The 19,680-nt window shown below is 54.9% G+C and overlaps 2 protein-coding genes and 1 pseudogene across 2 annotated transcripts; all 3 read left to right on the plus strand.

The window, feature by feature from the left end:
- The first annotated feature begins 700 nt into the window (after nt 1–700).
- LOC130262637 (zinc finger protein ZFP2-like) lies at nt 701–5,920 on the plus strand (annotated as a pseudogene).
- Nucleotides 5,921–7,994: 2,074 nt separating this feature from the next.
- LOC130263054 (zinc finger protein 239-like) lies at nt 7,995–11,030 on the plus strand. The gene is made up of 3 exons (XM_056510516.1): nt 7,995–8,306; nt 8,726–8,804; nt 8,959–11,030. Exons 2-3 carry the CDS (start codon nt 8,777–8,779, stop codon nt 10,023–10,025), a joined length of 1,095 nt encoding a protein of 364 aa, XP_056366491.1. The 5' UTR covers nt 7,995–8,306; nt 8,726–8,776; the 3' UTR covers nt 10,026–11,030.
- A 1,410-nt stretch (nt 11,031–12,440) lies between these two features.
- Nucleotides 12,441–15,784, plus strand: LOC130263053 (zinc finger protein 239-like). Its single transcript, XM_056510515.1, has 3 exons — nt 12,441–12,854; nt 13,274–13,352; nt 13,507–15,784. The coding sequence occupies exons 2-3, from the start codon at nt 13,316–13,318 to the stop codon at nt 14,601–14,603; spliced, it is 1,134 nt and encodes a 377-aa protein (XP_056366490.1). The 5' UTR covers nt 12,441–12,854; nt 13,274–13,315; the 3' UTR covers nt 14,604–15,784.
- Nucleotides 15,785–19,680: the final 3,896 nt, after the last annotated feature.

Below are 19,680 nucleotides of genomic sequence, written 5' to 3' on the forward strand. Positions count from 1 at the left end.
TCCCCTCACCGGACGCCGCCGCCATCGCTCCGTTCCCCTCACGGCGCTCACGTGACCGCGGCAACCCCGCGCCGCTCCCGCCCACCAATCCCAGCGCGCGGTCGCTCCCTGATTTGCATAACCACGCCCTCTGGTCCCGCCCACCGCCAGCTGCGCTTATGGTCGGGCGCTCTTTGCTCCCAGTTCCCTCCCAGCGCTCCAGTAAGAGCGGCACTGGCAGGGAAAGCGCTCCCAGTTCCTGCCCGGGGCTCTCAGCATCGCTGCCGCTGCTCTCCGTGTCATTCCCAGCGCTCCCAGTATCACTCGCAGCGCCGCGCGGGTCGCAGCCGCTCCCACACCGCCCGGGCCAGAGCGCGGCTGCTTTTGGGTGTCGGCACCTGCCCGGGCCGGGCTGGGAGCGGAGGAGGAGCGGGAGGAAGAGGAGAAGCGAGAAGAGGAGGAAGAGCAGCAGCGGGAGGAAGAGGAGGGACACGGGAGGAGCGGCAGGAAGAGGAGGAGCGATTTTGGAATCAGGCGCTTCTGCCGCCCGCCCGCACAGAGCGCAGCTTCCCCCGGGTGCGGCAGCATCGCCCACCAAAAACGCGCAGGTGAGCGGGGAGGGGGAGCTCGCCCGAAATCCATCGTGGGGGGCTCCGAGAGGGTTTTATTTTGCGGTTCAGGGGTCGTTCGGACGTTGCCGGAGCCCAAAGCCGAGGCGGGAATGGCCCTGCCGGGATCTTGGCGGTGCCGCGTGGCGATCGCCCGGTACAGGCGAGGAGGGGGCGATATCGGCTCTGGGGATCCCCGGTAGAGCCGGGGGGGAAGGCGGGAGCCCCGGAGCGGGAAGAGCGCCCGTGGGCGATCCTGGAGCCGGGGGAACCCCCGGCAGCCTGGAGGGGTGCGGGAGCTCGGTGCTGAGCGGGCTCCGGGCCCCGAGGCTGAAAGGGGCGCTGACTTCTCCAGCTGCCCTCGGGCAGCGCCACCATCAAACCCAACGCGCTCAGCCCTTGTTTTCCCCCAAACCAGGATTTCTCAAAACTTTCGCTGCATTGAGGAGGACGAATAGGCCGTGAGGAAGATGTCGATGTCCCAGGAGCCGCAGGCAGGTGAGGAGGAAGTCAGTGCCCCTTTCCCCGTGTCCTGCTCCATCTCCCAGCCCAGCATGGCCCCGGCTGCAGCACAGCCCTGGGGGGATTTCCTTACCCTTCCCTGTGGCACGGAGGCAAATCCCATCGTGTCCTTCTCCTTCCTCCCCCAGACAAGGAGCTGAGCACGGCCAGCAGGGAGGACAAATCCCCGCGGCACAGCCTCGGGCAAGAGGCCGTTTGCAGCGGCTCCACGGCGCAGGAATGCAACGGGGAGGAAAAGCCCCGCAGATCCCGCAGTAGGAGGGGCTGCAAACGCACAGCCCAGCAGGAAAGAGCCAGCCCGGGCCGGGGAGGCGGCCGGAGCTCGGAGCTGGGGCTGCGTGAGCAGCTTCACCGTGGGGAGAAGCCAAACAAGTGCTCGGAATGTGGGAAGGGATCCAGGTGCAGACCGGAACTTATCAAACACCAGAGAGTCCACACGGGGGAACGGCCTTACGAGTGTGGGGAGTGTGGGAAGAGATTCAGGAAGAGCTCAAACCTGACAGTGCACCGGAGGATCCACACTGGGGAGAGACCCTACGAGTGTGGGGAGTGTGGGAAGAGATTCAGCCAGATCTCAAACCTCAAGGCCCATGAGAGGAGCCACACTGGGGAGAGACCCTACGAGTGTGATAAATGCAGGAAGAGGTTTCACACCAGATCCAGTCTCGTCCTGCACTATCGCATTCACAAGGATGAGAGGCCTTATGAGTGTCATGACTGTGGGATGGGCTTCAAGCAAAACTCCAGCCTCGTCAAGCACCGGCTCATCCACACCGGGGAGAGACCCTACGAGTGTGATAAATGCAGGAAGAGTTTTCAGACCAGCTCAAGTCTGCTCTTGCACTATCGCATTCACACAGATGAGAGGCCTTATGAGTGTCATGACTGCGGCAAACGCTTCAAGCAAAACTCCACCCGCGTCCTGCACCGGCGCATCCACACTGGGGAGAGACCCTACGAGTGTGATAAATGCAGGAAGAGGTTTCACACCAGATCCAATCTCGTCCTGCACTATCGCATTCACAAGGATGAGAGGCCTTATGAGTGTCATGACTGTGGGAAGGGCTTCAAGCACAGCTCCAGCCTCATCCACCACCGGCGCATCCACACTGGGGAGAGACCCCACAAATGCCCCGAGTGTGGGAAGAGCTTCTCACAGAGCTCTCACTTGACCAGACACCAACGGAGTCTCCACTGAGAGAAGCCCTGCGCGTGTCCCGAGTGCGGGAAGAGCTCCGTGCGCTGCTCCAGCTCCATCCCCCAGGGCAGGATCCACGCTGGATGATCCCCAGTGACCCCCGGTGGGCAGAGCCCCGCTGAGCCCTGGTGCCGCTGATCCGTGTTGGGAAGACACCTGGCTGGGGGCTCCACATCCTCCTGCCTCCCATCCCACTCCAATTCCCATTCCCATTCCTGTTCTCCTTCCCTCTCCCTGTCCCGTATTCTCTGCCCGGTTGTCGTTCCCATATTCCCAGTCCCATATTCCCCGTGTGCTGGGAAGGATAAGGATTTGACAGGAAGCTCTCACAGATATGTATGTGCAACATTTCCATTTCCTATTCCCAATCCCATTCCCGTACTCCAATTTCCAATCCCTTTCCCATCTTCTAAATCCCCATCCCATATTCTCTCTCCAATTGCTATTTCCATATTCCCTGTCCCGTTCCCACACTCCCATTCCCTGTTCCTGTTTCCTTTCCCGTTCCCATGTCCCTGTCCCCATTCCCAGATGTGGGACTGGGAACACAGAAGCCTCTCTGAGTCCCTCCGTGAGAGGAAAGAATGCAAGAATTAAATTAAAAACCTTTTGAGAAATGAAACTACATTATGCCACACAGACATGAAATAGGGGTCTGTGCTTTTGTTTCTAAGTAGAAATATTAGTTTGCATAGATATGAAGTAGAAGTATAAATCTTAGTCTGAAGTAAGTAACAATATGTTTGAAGTGCCTTAAAAGTAAAAGCCTTAGAATCTGGTGTGAAAAATAACCTGCAGTGAGAGCTCAAGACCAGAGCTCTAGAGAGTATAAAAATTCAGTAAGAACTTTCCTGTATTCTTCAGATAGAACAAACACCACCTGTGCACAAGTTAGATGTAAACGTTTGTATTACAGAACCCCAATTCTAACAGGTTTAGGAGAAATGCTTCAGGTTCCTGTTTTTTGATCATTGGGAAATTTGTCAATAAAAATCCGTGTCTTGGAGCCAGAGCTCTCTCTCCCTCCTCTCTCGTCGCTCTCCCTTCCTCCCCCACCATCATCAACACTACCAGCACGGGAGAGAAGAAGAAGAGGAAGATGAAGAAGAAAAGAAGAGGAGAAGAAAGGCCAGGGAGCATCTGCCTCTGGAGACTCTGCACCAGGCCGCAGCTTCGACCTCTTGCAGCAGAGAGCTGCTCCTGCTTCCGTCGGAACTTTGTGGCAGGGATTGAGCAGGGACTGGAGAGCCTTGGGCTCTTTGCCTTTGGAGCCTGACGTGCCTTTCCCAGAAACAACTTTACAGCAGCTGCTCTGCTCTTGGCAGATCTAAAGCAACAACCAATCCCCACAGCCGGTCCCATTCCCTGTCCCTGTCCCCATTCCCGTTCCCTGTCCCCATTCCCTGTCCACATTCCTATTCCCTGTCCCCATTCCCATTCCCTGTCCCCATTCCCTGTCCCCATTCCCGGTCCCTGTCCCCATTCTCGTTCCCTGTCCCCATTCCCTGTCCCCATTCCCATTCCCTGTCCCCATTCCCGCTCCCTGTCCCCTCTCACCGGACGCCGTCGCCATCGCTCCGTTCCCCTCACGGCGCTCACGTGACAGCGGCAACCCCGCGCCCCTCCCGCCCACCAATCCCAGCGCGCGGTCGCTCCCTGATTTGCATAACCACGCCCTCTGGTCCCGCCCACAGCCAGCTGCGCTCATGGCCGGGCGCTCTTTGCTCCCAGTTCCCTCCCAGCGCTCCCAGTAAGAGCGGCACTGGCAGGGAAAGCGCTCCCAGTTCCTGCCCGGGGCTCTCAGCATCGCTGCCGCTGCTCTCCGTGTCATTCCCAGCGCTCCCAGTATCACTCGCAGCGCCGCGCGGGTCGCAGCCGCTCCCACACCGCCCGGGCCAGAGCGCGGCTGCTTTGGGTGTCGGCACCTGCCCGGGCCGGGCTGGAGCGGAGGAGGAGCGGGAGGAAGAGGAGGAGCGGGAAGAGGAGGAAGAGCTGCAGCGGGAGTTAGAGGAGGAACACGGGAGGAGCGGCAGGAAGAGGAGGAGCGATTTTGGAGCCAGGCGCTTCTGCCGCCCGCCCGCACAGAGCGCAGCTTCCCCCGGGTGCGGCAGCATCGCCCCCCAAAAACCCGCAGGTGAGCGTGGAGGGGGAGCTCGCCCCAAATCCCTCGTGGGGGGCTCCGGGAGGGTTTTATTTTGCGGTTCGGGGCATGTTCGGACGTTGCCGGAGCCCAAAGCCGAGGCGGGAATGGCCCTGGCGGGATCTTGGCGGTGCTGCGTGGCGAGCTCGGTAGCGGCGGGGACGGGGCGATATCGGCTCTGGGGATCCCCGGCAGAGGCGGAGGGGAAGGCGGGATCCCCGGAGCAGGGAGAGCGCCCGGGGGCGATCCCGGAGCCGAGGGACCCCCGGCAGCCTGGAAGGATGCGGGAGCTCGGTGCTGAGCGGGCTCCGGGCCCCCGAGGCTGAAAGGGGCGCTGACTTCTCCAGCTGCCCTCGGGCAGCGCCACCATCAAACCCAACGCGCTCAGCCCTTGTTTTCCCCCCCAAACCAGGATTTCCCAAATCTTGGATGCATTGAGGAGGAGGAATAGGCCGTGAGGACGATGTCGATGTCCCGGGAGCCGCAGGCAGGTGAGGAGGAAGTCAGTGCCCCTTTCCCCCTGTGTCCTGCTCCATCTCCCAGCCCAGCACGGCCCCGGCTGCAGCACAGCCCTGGGGGGATCTCCTTGCCCTTCCCTGTGGCACGGAGGCAAATCCCATCGTGTCCTTCTCCTTCCTCCCCCAGACAAGGAGCTGAGCACGGCCAGCAGGGAGGACAAATCCCCGCGGCACAGCCTCGGGCAAGAGGCCGTTTGCAGCGGCTCCACGGCGCAGGAATGCAACGGGGAGGAAAAGCCCCGCAGATCCCGCAGCAGGAGGGGCTGCAAACGCACAGCCCGGGGATCCCAGCAGGAAAGAGCCAAACCGGGCCGGGGAAGCGGCCGGAGCTCGGAGCTGGGGCTGCGTGAGCAGCTTCACCGTGGGGAGAAGCCCCACAAGTGCTCGCAATGTGGAAAGAGCTACAGGTGGAGATCAGACCTGACCAAACACCAGAGAGTCCACACGGGGGAACGGCCCTACGAGTGTGGGGAGTGTGGGAAGAGATTCAGCCAGATCTCACACCTCAAGGCCCACGAGAGGAGCCACACTGGGGAGAGACCCTACGAGTGTGATAAATGCAGGAAGAGGTTTCAGACCAGCTCCGATCTCATCAGGCACTATCACACTCACAAAGATGAGAGGCCTTATGAGTGTCCTGACTGCGGGATGTGCTTCAAGCAAAACTCAACCCTTGTCACCCATCGGCGCATCCACACCAGGGAGAGACCATACGAGTGTCCCGAGTGTGGGAAGAGCTTCTCACAGAGCTGTAACTTGACCCGACACCAACGGAGTCTCCACTGAGAGAAGCCCTGCGAGTGCCCCGAGTGCGGGAAGAGCTTCGTGCGCTGCTCCAGCTCCAACCCCCAGGGCAGGATCCGCGCTGGATGATCCCCAGTGACCCCCGGTGGGCAGAGCCCCGCTGAGCCCTGGTGCCGCTGATCCGTGTTGGGAAGACACCTGGCTGGGAGCTCCACATCCTCCTGCCTCCCATCCCAGTCCAATTCCCATTCCCGCTCTCCTTCCCTCTCCCTGTCCCGTATTCTCTGCCCGGTTGTCGTTCCCATATTCCCAGTCCCATATTCCCTGTGTGTTGGGAAGGATAAGGATTTGACAGGAAGCTCTCACAGATATGTATGTACAACATTTTCATTTCCTATTTCCAATCTCATTCCCGTATTCAAATTTTAATTCCCTGTCCTATCTTCTAAATACCCATCCCATATTCTGTCCCCAATTACTATTTCCATATTCCCTGTCTGGTTCCCGTATTCCCATTCCCTGTTCCTCTTTCCATTCTCGATCCCATCTCCCAGTCCCCATTCCCAGTTGTTGCAATGTGTGACACAGAAGCATCTCTCAGTACATTTGAGAGAGACCAGGATGCCAAATTCAAATTAAAAAACTTCTGAGAAATAAAATACATTAAGCCAAGGGAATATGAAATTGAGGTCGAACCTTTAGTTTAGGTAAGTAGTAATATTATGTTCATCGATATGAAGTAGAAGTATAAATCCTAGTTTGAAGTATGTAGAAATACGTCTTAAGTGCCTCAAAAAGTAAAAGTCTTAGAGTGTGATGCTAAAAACAAGCTGCATTGAGAGCTTAAAAACACAGTTCTATACAAAGTAAAAATAGAGATAAAATAGTTTTTATATTCTTCAGAGAGAAAACAAAGGTGATGTGCAGAAGTTAGACATAAGCGTTTATATTGGAGAACCCCAATTCCAACACGTTAAGGAGAAATGGTTCAGGTTTGTGTTTTGTTATCATTGGGAAATTTGTCAATAATAATTCGTATCTTGGAGCCAGAGCTCTCTCTCCCTCCTCTCTTGTCGCTCTCCCTTCCTCCCCCACCACCATCATCACCACTACCAGCACGGGAGAGAAGAAGAAGAGGAAGATGAAGAAGAAAAGAAGAGGAGAAGAAAGGCCAGGGAGCATCTGCCTCTGGAGACTCTGCACCAGGCTGCAGCTTCGACCTCTTGCAGCAGAGAGCTGCTCCTGCTTCCATCGGGACTTTGTGGCGGAGACTGAACAGGGACTGGAGAGCCTTGGGCTCTTTGCCTTTGGAGCCTGACGTGCCTTTCCCAGAAACAACTTTACAGCAGCTGCTCTGCTCTTGGCAGATCTAAAGCCACAACCAATCCCCACAGGCGGTCCCATTCCCGTTCCCTGTCCTTATTCCCGGTTCTGCTCCTCGTCCCTGTCCCATATTCTGGCTCTGAGTCCCGTAGTCCCGGTCCCCGTTCCCACTCCAGGTCCGGAATTGCTGCACTCAGTCCTAATTCCCTGCCCAGTCCCAATCTCGTTCCCTTTCCCCATTCCCGGTCCCATTTTCGGTATTGGTGCCAATCCTCATATCCCGGTCCCTTTCCGAATTCCCTGTCCCACAGTCACGGTCGCTGTCCCCATTCCAGTTTCCAGTGCCAATTCCCGGCGCCGGTTCTCCGTCTTCCGTATTCCCGGTTTCAATAAAGGTCTCGGTCCCATATTCCCGATCCCTGTCCCTCTTCCCACTCCGTGTCCCCATCCCAGTTCCCTGTCCCCATTCCCTGTTGCCATTCCCTTTAACTGTCCCCATTCCCGTTCCCTGTCCCCCTTCTCGCTCCCATTCCCGGTCCCCATTCCCATTCCCTGTCCCCATTCCCGGTCCCTGTCCCTATTCCAGTCCCTGTCCCCATTCCCGTTCCCTGTCCCCATTCCCATTTCCTGTCCCCATTCCCATTCCCTGTCCCCATTCCCGTTCCCTGTCCCATTCCCATTCCCTGTCCCAATTCTCGCTCCCTGTCCCCATTCCCGCTCCCTGTCCCCTCTCACCGGACGCCGCCGCCATCGCTCCCTTCCCCTCACGGCGCTCACGTGACAGTGGCAACCCCGCGCCCCTCCCGCCCACCAATCCCAGCGCGCGGTCTCTCCCTGATTTGCATAACCACGCCCTCTGTCCCCGCCCAGCGCCAGCTGCGCTCATGGCCGGGCGCTCTTTGCTCCCAGTTCCCTCCCAGCGCTCCCAGTAGAGCGGCACTGGCAGGGAAAGCGCTCCCAGTTCCTGCCCGGGGCTCTCAGCATCGCTGCCGCTGCTCTCCGTGTCATTCCCAGCGCTCCCAGTATCACTCGCAGCGCCGCGCGGGTCGCAGCCGCTCCCACACCTGCCCGGGCCGGGCTGGGAGCGGAGGAGGAGCGGGAGGAAGAGGAGGAGCGGGAAGAGGAGGAAGAGCAGCAGCGGGAGGAAGAGGAGGGACACGGGAGGAGCGGCAGGAAGAGGAGGAGCGATTTTGGATCCAGGCGCTTCTGCCGCCCGGCCGCACAGAGCGCAGCTTCCCCCGGGTGCGGCAGCATCGCCCCCCAAAAACCCGCAGGTGAGCGGGGAGGGGGAGCTCGCCCCAAATCCCTCGTGGGAGCCTCCGCGAGGGTTTTATTTTGCGCTTCAGGGTATGTTCGGACGTTACAGGAGCCCAAAGCCGAGGTGGGAATGGCCCTGGCGGGATCTTGGCGGTGCCGCTTGGCGATCGCCCGGTACCAGCGGGGAGGGGGCGACATCGGTTCTAAGGATCCCCGGCAGAGCCGGGGGGGAAGGCGGGAGCCCCGGAGCGGGGAGAGCGGCCAGGGGCGATCCCGGAGCCGGGGGACCCCCGGCAGCCTGGAGGGGTGCGGGAGCTCGGTGCTGAGCGGGCTCCGGGCCCCCGAGGCTGAAAGGGGCGCTGACTTCTCCAGCTGCCCTCGGGCAGCGCCACCATCAAACCCAACGCGCTCAGCCCTTGTTTTCCCCCCAAACCAGGATTTCCCAAACCTTGGATGCATTGAGGACGAGTTATAGGCCGTGAGGAAGATGTCGATGTCCCGGGAGCCGCAGGCAGGTGAGGAGGAAGTCAGTGCCCCTTTCCCCCTGTGTCCTGCTCCATCTCCCAGCCCAGCACGGCCCCGGCTGCAGCACAGCCCTGGGGGGATCTCCTTGCCCTTCTCTGTGGCACGGAGGCAAATCCCATCGTGTCCTTCTCCTTCCTCCCCCAGACAAGGAGCTGAGCACGGCCAGCAGGGAGGACAAATCCCCGCGGCACAGCCTCGGGCAAGAGGCCGTTTGCAGCGGCTCCACGGCGCAGGAATGCAACGGGGAGGAAAAGCCCCGCAGATCCCGCAGCAGGAGGGGCTGCAAACGCACAGCCCGGGGATCCCAGCAGGAAAGAGCCAGCCCGGGCGGGGGAGGCGGCCGGAGCTCGGAGCTGGGGCTGCGTGAGCAGCTTCAGCGTGGGGAGAAGCCCCACAAGTGCTCGCAATGTGGGAAGGGATTCACGTGGAGATCAGAACGGATCAAACACCAGAGAGTCCACACGGGGGAACAGCCCTACGAGTGTGGAGAGTGTGGGAAGAGATTCAGCCGCAGCTCAGGCCTGTCTGTGCACCAGAGGATCCACACAGGGGAGAGACCCTACGAGTGTGATAAATGCAGGAAGACCTTTCTGCGAAGAGCCTGTCTCCTCAAACACTATCGCACTCACACAGATGAGAGGCCTTACAGGTGTCCTGATTGTGGGCAGGCCTTCAAGCACCGCTCCATTCTCATGATCCACCGTCTCAGCCACACTGGGGAGAGACCCTACGAGTGTGGAGAGTGTGGGAAGAGATTCAGCCATCGCTCACAGCTGACAGTGCACCAAAGGAGCCACACTGGGGAGAGGCCCTACGAGTGTGATAAATGCAGGAAGAGGTTTCAGACCAGCAGCAATCTCCTCGAGCACTACCGCACTCACAAGGATGAGAGGCCTTATGAGTGTCCTGAATGTGGGAAGGGCTTCAAGCTCAACTCACACCTTGCCAGGCACCGGCGCACCCACACTGGGGAGAGACCCTACGAGTGTGATAAATGCTGGAAGAGGTTTCAGACCAGCTCAGATCTCCTCGAGCACTATCGCATTCACAGGGATGAGAGGCCTTATGAGTATCCTGACTGCGGGATGTGCTTCAAGCAAAACTCAACCCTTGTCACCCACCGGCGCATCCACACCGAGGAGAGACCATATGAGTGTCCCGAGTGTGGGAAGAGCTTCTTACAGAGCTGTAACTTGACCAGTCTCCACTGAGAGAAGCCCTGCGAGTGCCCCGAGTGCGGGAAGAGCTCCGTGCGCTGCTCCAGCTCCATCCCCCAGGGCAGGATCCGCGCTGGATGATCCCCAGTGACCCCCGGTGGGCAGAGCCCCGCTGAGCCCTGGTGCCGCTGATCCGTGTTGGGAAGACACCTGGCTGGGGGCTCCACATCCTCCTGCCTCCCATCCCACTCCAATTCCCATTCCCGCTCTCCTTCCCTCTCCCTGTCCCGTATTCTCTGCCCGGTTGTCGTTCCCATATTCCCAGTCCCATATTCCCTGTGTGTTGGGAAGGATAAGGATTTGACAGGAAGCTCTCACAGATATGTATGTACAACATTTCCATTTCCTATTCCCAATCCCATTCCCGTATTCCAATTTCCATTCCCTGTCCCATCTTCTAAATCCCCATCCCATATTCTCTCCCCAATTGCTATTTCCATATTCCGTGTCCCATTCCCGTATTCCCATTCCCTGTTCCTCTTTCCATTCCTGATCCCATCTCCCAGTCCCCATTCCCAGTTGTTGCAATGTGTGACACAGAAGCATCTCTCAGTACATTTGAGAGAGAGCAGAATGCCAAATTCGAATTAAAAAACTTCTGAGAAATAAAATACATTAAGCCACGGAAATATGAAATCGAGGTCGAACCTTTAGGTAAGTAGTAATATTAACTTGCATCGATATGAAGTAGAAGTATAAATCTTAGTTTGAAGTATGTAGAAATACGTCTTAAGTGCCTCAAAAAGTAAAAGTCTTAGAGTCTGGTGCTAAAAACAAGCTGCATTGAGAGCTTAAAACCACAGTTCTAGACAAAATAAAAATACAGTTAAAATCATTCTTATATTGTACAGGGAGAAAACAAATGCGATGTGCACAAGTTAGACATAAGCGTTTATATTGGAGAACCCCAATTCTAACAGGTTAAGGAGAAATGGTTCAGGTTTGTGTTTTGTGATCATTGGGAAATTTGTCAATAAAAATCCGTATCTTGCAGCCAGAGCTCTCACTCCCTCCTCTCTCGTCGCTCTCCCTTCCTCCCCCACCATCATCATCAGCACTACCAGCACGGGAGAGAAGAAGAAGAGGAAGATGAAGAAGAAAAGAAGAGGAGAAGAAAGGCCAGGGAGCATCTGCCTCTGGAGACTCTGCACCAGGCTGCAGCTTCGACCTCTTGCAGCAGAGAGCTGCTCCTGCTTCCATCGGGACTTTGTGGAGGAGACTGAACAGGGACTGGAGAGCCTTGGGCTCTTTGCCTTTGGAGCCTGACGTGCCTTTCCCAGAAACAACTTTACAGCAGCTGCTCTGCTCTTGGCAGATCTAAAGCCACAACCAATCCCCACAGCCGGTCCCATTCCCGTTCCCTGTCCTTATTCCCGGTTCTGCTCCTCGTCCCTGTCCCATATTCTGGCTCTGAGTCCTGTAGTCCCGGTCCCCGTTCCCACTCCAGGTCCGGAATTGCTGCACTCAGTCCTAATTCCCTGCCCTGTCCCAATCTCGTTCACTTTCCCCATTCCAGGTCCCATTTTTGGTATTGGTGCCAATCCTCATATCCCGGTCCCTTTCCGAATTCCCTGTCCCACAGTCACGGTCGCTGTCCCCATTCCAGTTTCCAGTGCCAATTCCCGGCGCCGGTTCTCCGTTTGTCTTCCGTCTTCCCGGTTTCAATACAGGTCTCGGTCCCATATTCCCGATACCTGTCCCTCTTCCCAGTCCGTGTCCCCATCCCAGCTCCCTATCCCCATTCCCTGTCCCCATTCCCTTTAACTTTCCCCATTCCCAGTCCCCAGTCCCTGTCCCCACTCTCGTTCCCGGTTTCCATTCCCTGTCCCCATTCCTATTTCCGGTCCCCATTCCCGGTTCCCATTCCCTGTCCCCATTCCCGTTCCCTGTCCCCATTCCCGCTCCCTGTCCCCATTCCCCTTCCCTGTCCCCATGCCCGTTTCCTGTCCCCATTCCCGATCCCGGTCCCCATTCCCGTTCCCTGTCACCATTCCCGATCCCTATCCCCATTCCCGGTCCTTGTCCCCATTCCTGATCCCTGTACCCATTCCCGGTCCCTGTCCCCATTCCCATTCCCTGTCCCCATTCCCTTTCCCCATTCCCGCTCCCTGTCCCCACTCCCGCTCCCTGTCCCCATTCCCATTTCCTGTCCCCATTCCCTTTCCCCATTCCCATTCCTTGTCCCCATTCCTGCTCCCTGTCCCCATTCCCATTCCCTGTCCCCATTCCCGCTCCCTGTCCCCTCTCACCGGACGCCGCCGCCATCGCTCCGTTCCCCTCACGGCGCTCCAGTGACCGCGGCGACCCCGCGCCGCTCCCGCCCACCAATCCCAGCTCGCGGTCGCTCCCTGATTTGCATAACCACGCCCTCTGGCTCGGCCCACCGCCAGCTTAGCTCGTGGCCGGGCGCTCTTTGCTCCCAGTTCCCTCCCAGCGCTCCCAGTAAGAGCGGCACTGGCAGGGAAAGCGCTCCCAGTTCCTGCCCGGGGCTCTCAGCATCGCTGCCGCTGCTCTCCGTGTCATTCCCAGCGCTCCCAGTATCACTCGCAGCGCCGCGCGGGTGGCAGCTGCCCCGACCCCGCCCGGGCCAGAGCGCGGCTGCTTTTGGGTGTCGGCACCTGCCCGGGCCGGAGCGGAGGAGGAGCGGGGAGGAAGAGGAGGAGCGGGAAGAGGAGGAAGAGCAGCAGCGGGAGGAAGAGGAGGGACACGGGAGGAGCGGCAGGAAGAGGAGGAGCGATTTTGGAACCAGGCGCTTCTGCCGCCCGCCCGCACAGAGCGCAGCTTCCCCCGGGTGCGGCAGCATCGCCCCCCAAAAACCCGCAGGTGAGCGGGGAGGGGGAGCTCGCCCGAAATCCATCGTGGGGGGCTCCGGGAGGGTTTTATTTTGCGGTTCGGGGCATGTTCGGACGTTGCCGGAGCCCAAAGCCGAGGCGGGAATGGCCCTGGCGGGATCTTGGCGGTGCCGCGTGGCGATCGCCCGGTACCGGCGAGGAGGGGGCGATATCGGCTCTGGGGATCCCCGGTAGAGCCGGGGGGGAAGGCGGGAGCCCCGGAGCGGGGAGAGCGGCCAGGGGCGATCCCGGAGCCGGGGGACCCCCGGCAGCCTGGAGGGGTGCGGGAGCTCGGTGCTGAGCGGGCTCCGGGCCCCCGAGGCTGAAAGGGGCGCTGACTTCTCCAGCTGCCCTCGGGCAGCGCCACCATCAAACCCAACGCGCTCAGCCCTTGTTTTCCCACCATACCAGGATTTCCCATAGCTTGGCAGCGAGGAGGAGGAGAAGGAGGCCATGAGGACGCGGTCGATGTCCCGGGAGCCGCAGGGAGGTGAGGAGGAAGTCAGTGCCCCTTTCCCCCTGTGTCCTGCTCCATCTCCCAGCCCTGCACGGCCCCAGCTGCAGCACAACCCTGGGGGGATCTCCTTGCCCTTGCCTGTGGCACGGAGGCAAATCCCATCGTGTCCTTGTCCTTCCTCCCCCAGACAAGGAGCTGAGCACGGCCAGCAGGGAGGACAAATCCCCGCGGCACAGACTCGGGCAAGAGGCCGTTTGCAGCGACTCCACGGCGCAGGAATGCAACGGGGAGGAAAAACCCCGCAGATCCCGCAGCAGGAGCGGCTGCAAACGCACAGCCCGGGGATCCCAGCAGGAAAGAGCCAGCCCGGGCCGGGGAGGCGGCCGGAGCTCGGAGCTGGGGCTGCGTGAGCAGCTTCACCGTGGGGAGAAGCCCCACAAGTGCTCTCAGTGTGGGAAAAGCTACAGCTGCAGATCAGAACTGACCAAACACCAGAGACTCCACACGGGGGAACAGCCCTACGAGTGTGGGGAGTGTGGGAAGCGATTCAGGAAGAGCTCAAACCTGAGCGTGCACCGGAAGATCCACACTGGAGAGAGACCCTACGAGTGTGGGGAGTGTGGGAAGAGATTCAGGAAGAGCTCAAACCTGACAGTGCACCGGAGGATCCACACTGGGGAGAGACCCTACGAGTGTGGGGTGTGTGGGAAGAGATTCAGCCGTAGCTCACACCTGAAGACCCACGAGAGGAGCCACACTGGGGAGAGACCCTACGAGTGTGATAAATGCAGGAAGAGGTTTCAGACCAGATCCAATCTCGTCCTGCACTATCGCACCCACAAGGATGAGAGGCCTTATGAGTGTCATGACTGCGGGATGGGCTTCAAGCAAAACTCAAGCCTTGTCAAGCACCGGCGCATCCACACTGGGGAGAGACCCTACGAGTGTGATAAATGCAGAAAAAGGTTTCAGACCAGCTCCAGTCTCCTCCTGCACTATCGCACTCACAAGGATGAGAAGCCTTATGAATGTCCTGACTGCGGGAAGGGCTTCAAGCAAAACTCCAGCCTCGTCAAGCACCGGCGCATCCACACTGGGGAGAGACCCTACGAGTGTGATAAATGCAGGAAGAGGTTTCAGACCAGCTCCAGTCTGCTCCTGCACTATCGCAGTCACTGGGATGAGAGGCCTTATGAATGTCATGACTGCGGCAAAGGCTTCAAGAAAAACTCCACCCTCATCCAGCACCGGCGCATGCACACTGGGGAGAGACCCCACAAATAACCCGAGTGTGGGAAGAGCTTCGCACACAGCTCTCACTTGACCAGACCCCAACGGAGTCTCCACTGAGAGAAGCCCTGCGAGTGCCCCGAGTGCGGGAAGAGCTCCGTGCGCTGCTCCAGCTCCATTCCCCAGGGCAGGATCCGCGCTGGATGATCCCCAGTGACCCCCGGTGGGCAGAGCCCCGCTGATCCCTGGTGCCGCTGATCCGTGTTGGGAAGACACCTGGCTGGGGGCTCCACATCCTCCTGCCTCCCATCCCACTCCAATTCCCATTCCCACTCTCCTTCCCTCTCCCTGTCCCGTATTCTCTGCCCGGTTGTCGTTCCCATATTCCCAGTCCCATATTCCCCGTGTGTTTGGAAGGATAAGGATTTGACAGGAAGCTCTCACAGATATGTACATACAACATTTCCATTTCTGTATTTCCAGTGCAGTTCCCAGATTCCAATTTCCATTCCCTGTCCCATCTTCTAAATCCTCATTCCATATTCTCTTTCCCCAATTGCTATTTCCATATTCCGTGTCCCATTCTTGTATTCCCAATCCGTGTTCCTCTTTCCATTCCCGATCCCATCTCCCAGTCCCCATTCCCAGTAGTTGCAATGTGTGACACAGAAGCATCTCTCAGTCCCTTTGAGAGAGAGCAGAATGCCAAATTCGAATTAAAAAGCTTCTGAGAAATAAAATACATTAAGCCACGGCAATATGAAATCGAGGTCGGAGCTTTAGTTTGGGTAAGTAGTAATATTAACTTGCAACGATATGAAGTAGAAGTATAAATCTTAGTTTGAAGTATGTAGAAATATCTCTTAAGTGCCTCAAAAAATGAATGTTTTAGAGTGTGGTGCTAAAAACAAGCTGCATTGAGAGCTTAAAAACACAGTTCTAGACAGACTAAAAATAGAGTTAAAATAGTTTTTATATTCTTCAGAGAGAAAACAATGGTGATGTGCACAAGTTAGACATAAGTTTTGGAATGGAGAACCAGAATTCTCAAAGGTTTAGGAGACATGCTTCAGGTTCCTGTTTTCTGATCATTGGAAAATTTGTCAATAAAAATCCATGTATTGGAGCCAGAGCTCTCTCTCCCTCCTCTCTCGTTGCTCTCCCTTCCTCCCCCACCATCATCATCACCACTACCAGCACAGGAGATAAGAAGAAGAGGAAGATAAAGAAGAAGAGAAGAAGAAAGGTGTAAGAGTCCATCTAAAAGCCTCTCGCTTGCTCTGCCCAACTACCCTCGACTGAGGCCTAAAGAACTGCAGTTTAAAGGCTCTGGCCAGGGAAGGAAAGAATGCCAAGTGACTGTTCTCAGGTGGTGCCCATCCCAAGCAGGGCCTGTCTGCTCCCACAGGTGTGAGAACAATGAGCTGGTCACCGTGTGCTGCTCCTACGCAGGCGACTTGCTGCAGAACTGGTCACAAGGACTCTTTGTGTGCCTGGAGCTTGCCATGGTGCACTGCTCCCACCCAGGCCACCTGCACAGCGTCTTCTTTCCACCTGCTTCTTGAAGCAACGATCTCCACATACAATAGTCCATAAATCTTCCCACATTTTGGCCAGTCACCCGACACCTTGGAAAAGAATATAAAAGACACCCTCAAACTAAAGACCCCTGAGATCTCCCTGGACAGCAATGGACATCTATTGGCTGCTTCCAGGAGGATCGTCTGCCCATCTTGGTAGCTCTAATCCCAACCCCTTTTCTCTCTCTCTGTCTCTGTCTCTGTCTCTGTCTCTCTGTCTCTGTCTCTGTCTCTGTCTCTGTCTCTGTCTCTGTCTCTGTCTCTGTCTCTGTCTCTGTCTCTCTCTGTCCCTCTATCGCATTGTGTTGGCACTAAATAAAAGTGCATCTTTTGCAAAAGTAAGCTGGGTTTGTCCCCTGCTGTGTCTTTTGCGCTTTGAGATCCCTAAAAGAACCCACCAGGACTCTGCATGTGGTGTGGACCCTGACATTTAATTGGCATAGTCGGCAATTCAGATTCCCTGATTCTGGAGGAGTTGGGGGTTTTCTGTGCACTTTGTAGCAGGGGAAGACCTGTGCCATTTCAGCTGCACCCAGCCTGTCAGTACCGTGAGGACTGAACAGTGTTGGAAAGCAAGGGAGGTGGTATTGGGTTGTTCCCGCAATCTGCACACAGACCCAGGTGGAGAATCAACTCCATTTCAGTTATCGGAGAATTTTTTTATAAAGGATCTCAACTGTGCAAAAGATGGGACTTGTGTTTTTGATATGTATGTGCTCTTGAGCTGCTTGTTGTAGTTGAGGAGAGAACCTCCCAGGCAGTTTTTGATCCCCTAACCCAGGGAGGGAAGAAAGGGGTTGTCCTCAGCTAAAGGCTGGGTGTTTGTTGTTTGTTGTTGACTACTTGGGATTGCGAAGAGACAAGCTGTTTTGTAACTAAGGTAGTACCTCCCAAGTAGCGTGGTCTCTTCACCCGCTCCAGGGACGAGAAGGGAAACACAGTTTTAGCTGTGCTTTTTGTGTAATTTTAAGTGTGCCTCCCTGAGAGTGGTTTTAGTCCCTTCGTAAACATGTCTGAAGAAGATAAAAATGCTTTTTATGCTTTGCTAGCTAAGTACAAAGCCAGACCCTCCCAAGGGGGAGAAGATTGGGCATACAGTAACTGGTTTAATTTAGAAAATGTGATTGATAGGATACATTCTTTGCAACATGAAACAAAATTCAAACTGGGCAAAAATAAGACCATTCTCTGCTCAGTTTTGGGGGCCTGTCTTACGGCAGCTATAGAAACTCGCTTTACGCAAAGAAGTGAAGAAAGAGCAATTATTGACTCGCTACAAAATTTAGTGGAAATTTTGCAAAAACAATTAGATGAAGAAAGGAATGACAGTCATGCTTTGAGAGATGAGATTCATTCTTTAAGAGATGAGAATCATTCTTTAAGAGCTGCCCTAAGACAAGAACACACCAACACTTTAAAACACACTGATTTGCCAAAAGAAACAGAAGAGAAAGAAACTAATCAAATATATCCTCAAAAAGAACTGACTCTGATGAAAAATAGTGGGGAATATTGCTGCCCTAGCTTGAGACCTTTGGTTAAAACAGAATACAGTTTTATCAATGATGAGAATTTTGACCCACAAATAACCACTACAAAAATCCTGTACACTGCTACTAAATTATCAGAAGAAGCAGCTAGTGGGTACTGGGGACATGGGACTTTCTTAACAACAGAAGTCAAACGTAACTTATGGTCCCCAACTAAGTGTGCAGTTTATTGGGCAGCAGGGCTTAACCCTTTGGAAAAGGGAGACCTTGTAGCTTTAGTTGGTACTCCTGACCAACTCCTAGAAAACATTCACAAAGATGCCTGCTTGCAAATTCTACATGAAATAAAACTCACTGCTGGATATAAATCACCTATGCAATTACCTGTAAATGTAAAACAATACCCTTCTCCTTCTGGTGCCAAAGAAGGGCTCAAACCGGTTATACAGGACTTGCAAAACTCCCCTGTATGGCCAAACCAAAAACCCAAACCTGACAATGGGGCTGTTTATCAATATATTGGTGATAGCCTTGTGGGAAGAAATGAAATAGAAGTAGTGGGGGATACCCAACAAAAAATAATCTCCCATTTGGAAAGCCCTAACTTGCAAATTGCCTCAGAGAAAATGCAAACACCTTCTCAGGAAGTGAAGTTTTTGAAGATAGCCACTACTGGGACTGTCCTCCCTGACAGGGTGGCCCAGAAATTCTCAGTAACAGAAGGAACTGTAAAAAATCTGGTTATAACAGAAACTAAGAGCTTGGGTAGCAGCTATGACAAACCTGTCTTGGTAATTAAAATAGCCTCTGCCCTCTCCCCCAAACAATCTTTGTTCACTAATTTTTTGTTCACTAATGTTGTTTCTGCTGAACAAATTATTGCTGGGGGACGGGGTGGCTCTTGGGTTGGGTTGCTGATGGTTATTTGGAGTGTTTTCCAGCTTGAAGCGTGGAGTGCCTCCTTTGTCTGCACCTACACTGATTCTTATCCTGTGTTTAAAGGAGGTACAGAGTGGCTCCCTTTTTAGCAGCAAATTATTGGGAAGTTAACAGAATCCCAATCTGCATTACATGCTGAATAGTTCCATCATTTTAACCTCCTGCCTCTTTGTGGCAGATTCTGTTGTGTTTACTTTTCACAGAATAATACCATGGAACATGAAGATTAATTGCTGAATCCCTCATCAAACCTGTATACAGTTCCAGCACAGGACCTTACAGCTGTGTTATATTTTGTGAAGATTCAAAATCAAAATTGAACTGTTGTACAATTTTCCTATGAAATTATGTGTGGTAAAAACAATATAAAATACTGAGGGGAACTTGATGTTAATGTTATAACACCTACTACCCAACCACCGGTTATACTGAGCCTGAAAATCTTTAAAATTGGATCTTAGGTAATTTGGTAAACTAGCCAAAACCAAATATTGTTTAAATCAGCATGATCTTTTAAACAAGTCAAATTGCCAATGCAAGACCAGGAGGATCCTTTCAAGAAACAAACAAGAGACATAACCGGTGTTGTGGGAACACGATTGGGAATTTTGAATAGTATTGATTTAGAAGTATTCATGAATAAATTGGCTAACATTTCTTTAGCTCTCTGCTGTATCCAGGTTCAATTGTGGATGCAGTCAGTTGCTGCCTTAATTATATGAGAAGCGGAGGAAACCACTTTTCCTACTGAAATTCGGAAAATAATTTGGAATAATGTTCACAATTTCAAAAAGGAATTCCAAGCCTGGTGAAACTACTACCCCAGCATAAGCACAGCCACAGCCTTTGCACGGACCATATGTAATGTTTCATTACATTCAATATTCCCTCTCATTGCATTAAGGCTGAATCATGACAGAGCTATTTTCTATCCTTTTGAGCATAGAGAATGGGCCTGTCAAACTGGTGAAAAGTAACAAACTATTAATTTGGAAACTGACATTGTCTGGAAACAACAAGGGTTTATCTGTAAAAGTAATGCAATCAGAGCTCAAGATATTTGCTTAGACATAGATCAGAATGTCTGTAACTTTGAAAGTTATCCAAAGGAGATTCCTGAAA

The sequence above is a fragment of the Oenanthe melanoleuca genome, chromosome 25 (assembly GCF_029582105.1).
Source record: "Oenanthe melanoleuca isolate GR-GAL-2019-014 chromosome 25, OMel1.0, whole genome shotgun sequence".
NCBI lineage: Eukaryota > Metazoa > Chordata > Aves > Passeriformes > Muscicapidae > Oenanthe > Oenanthe melanoleuca.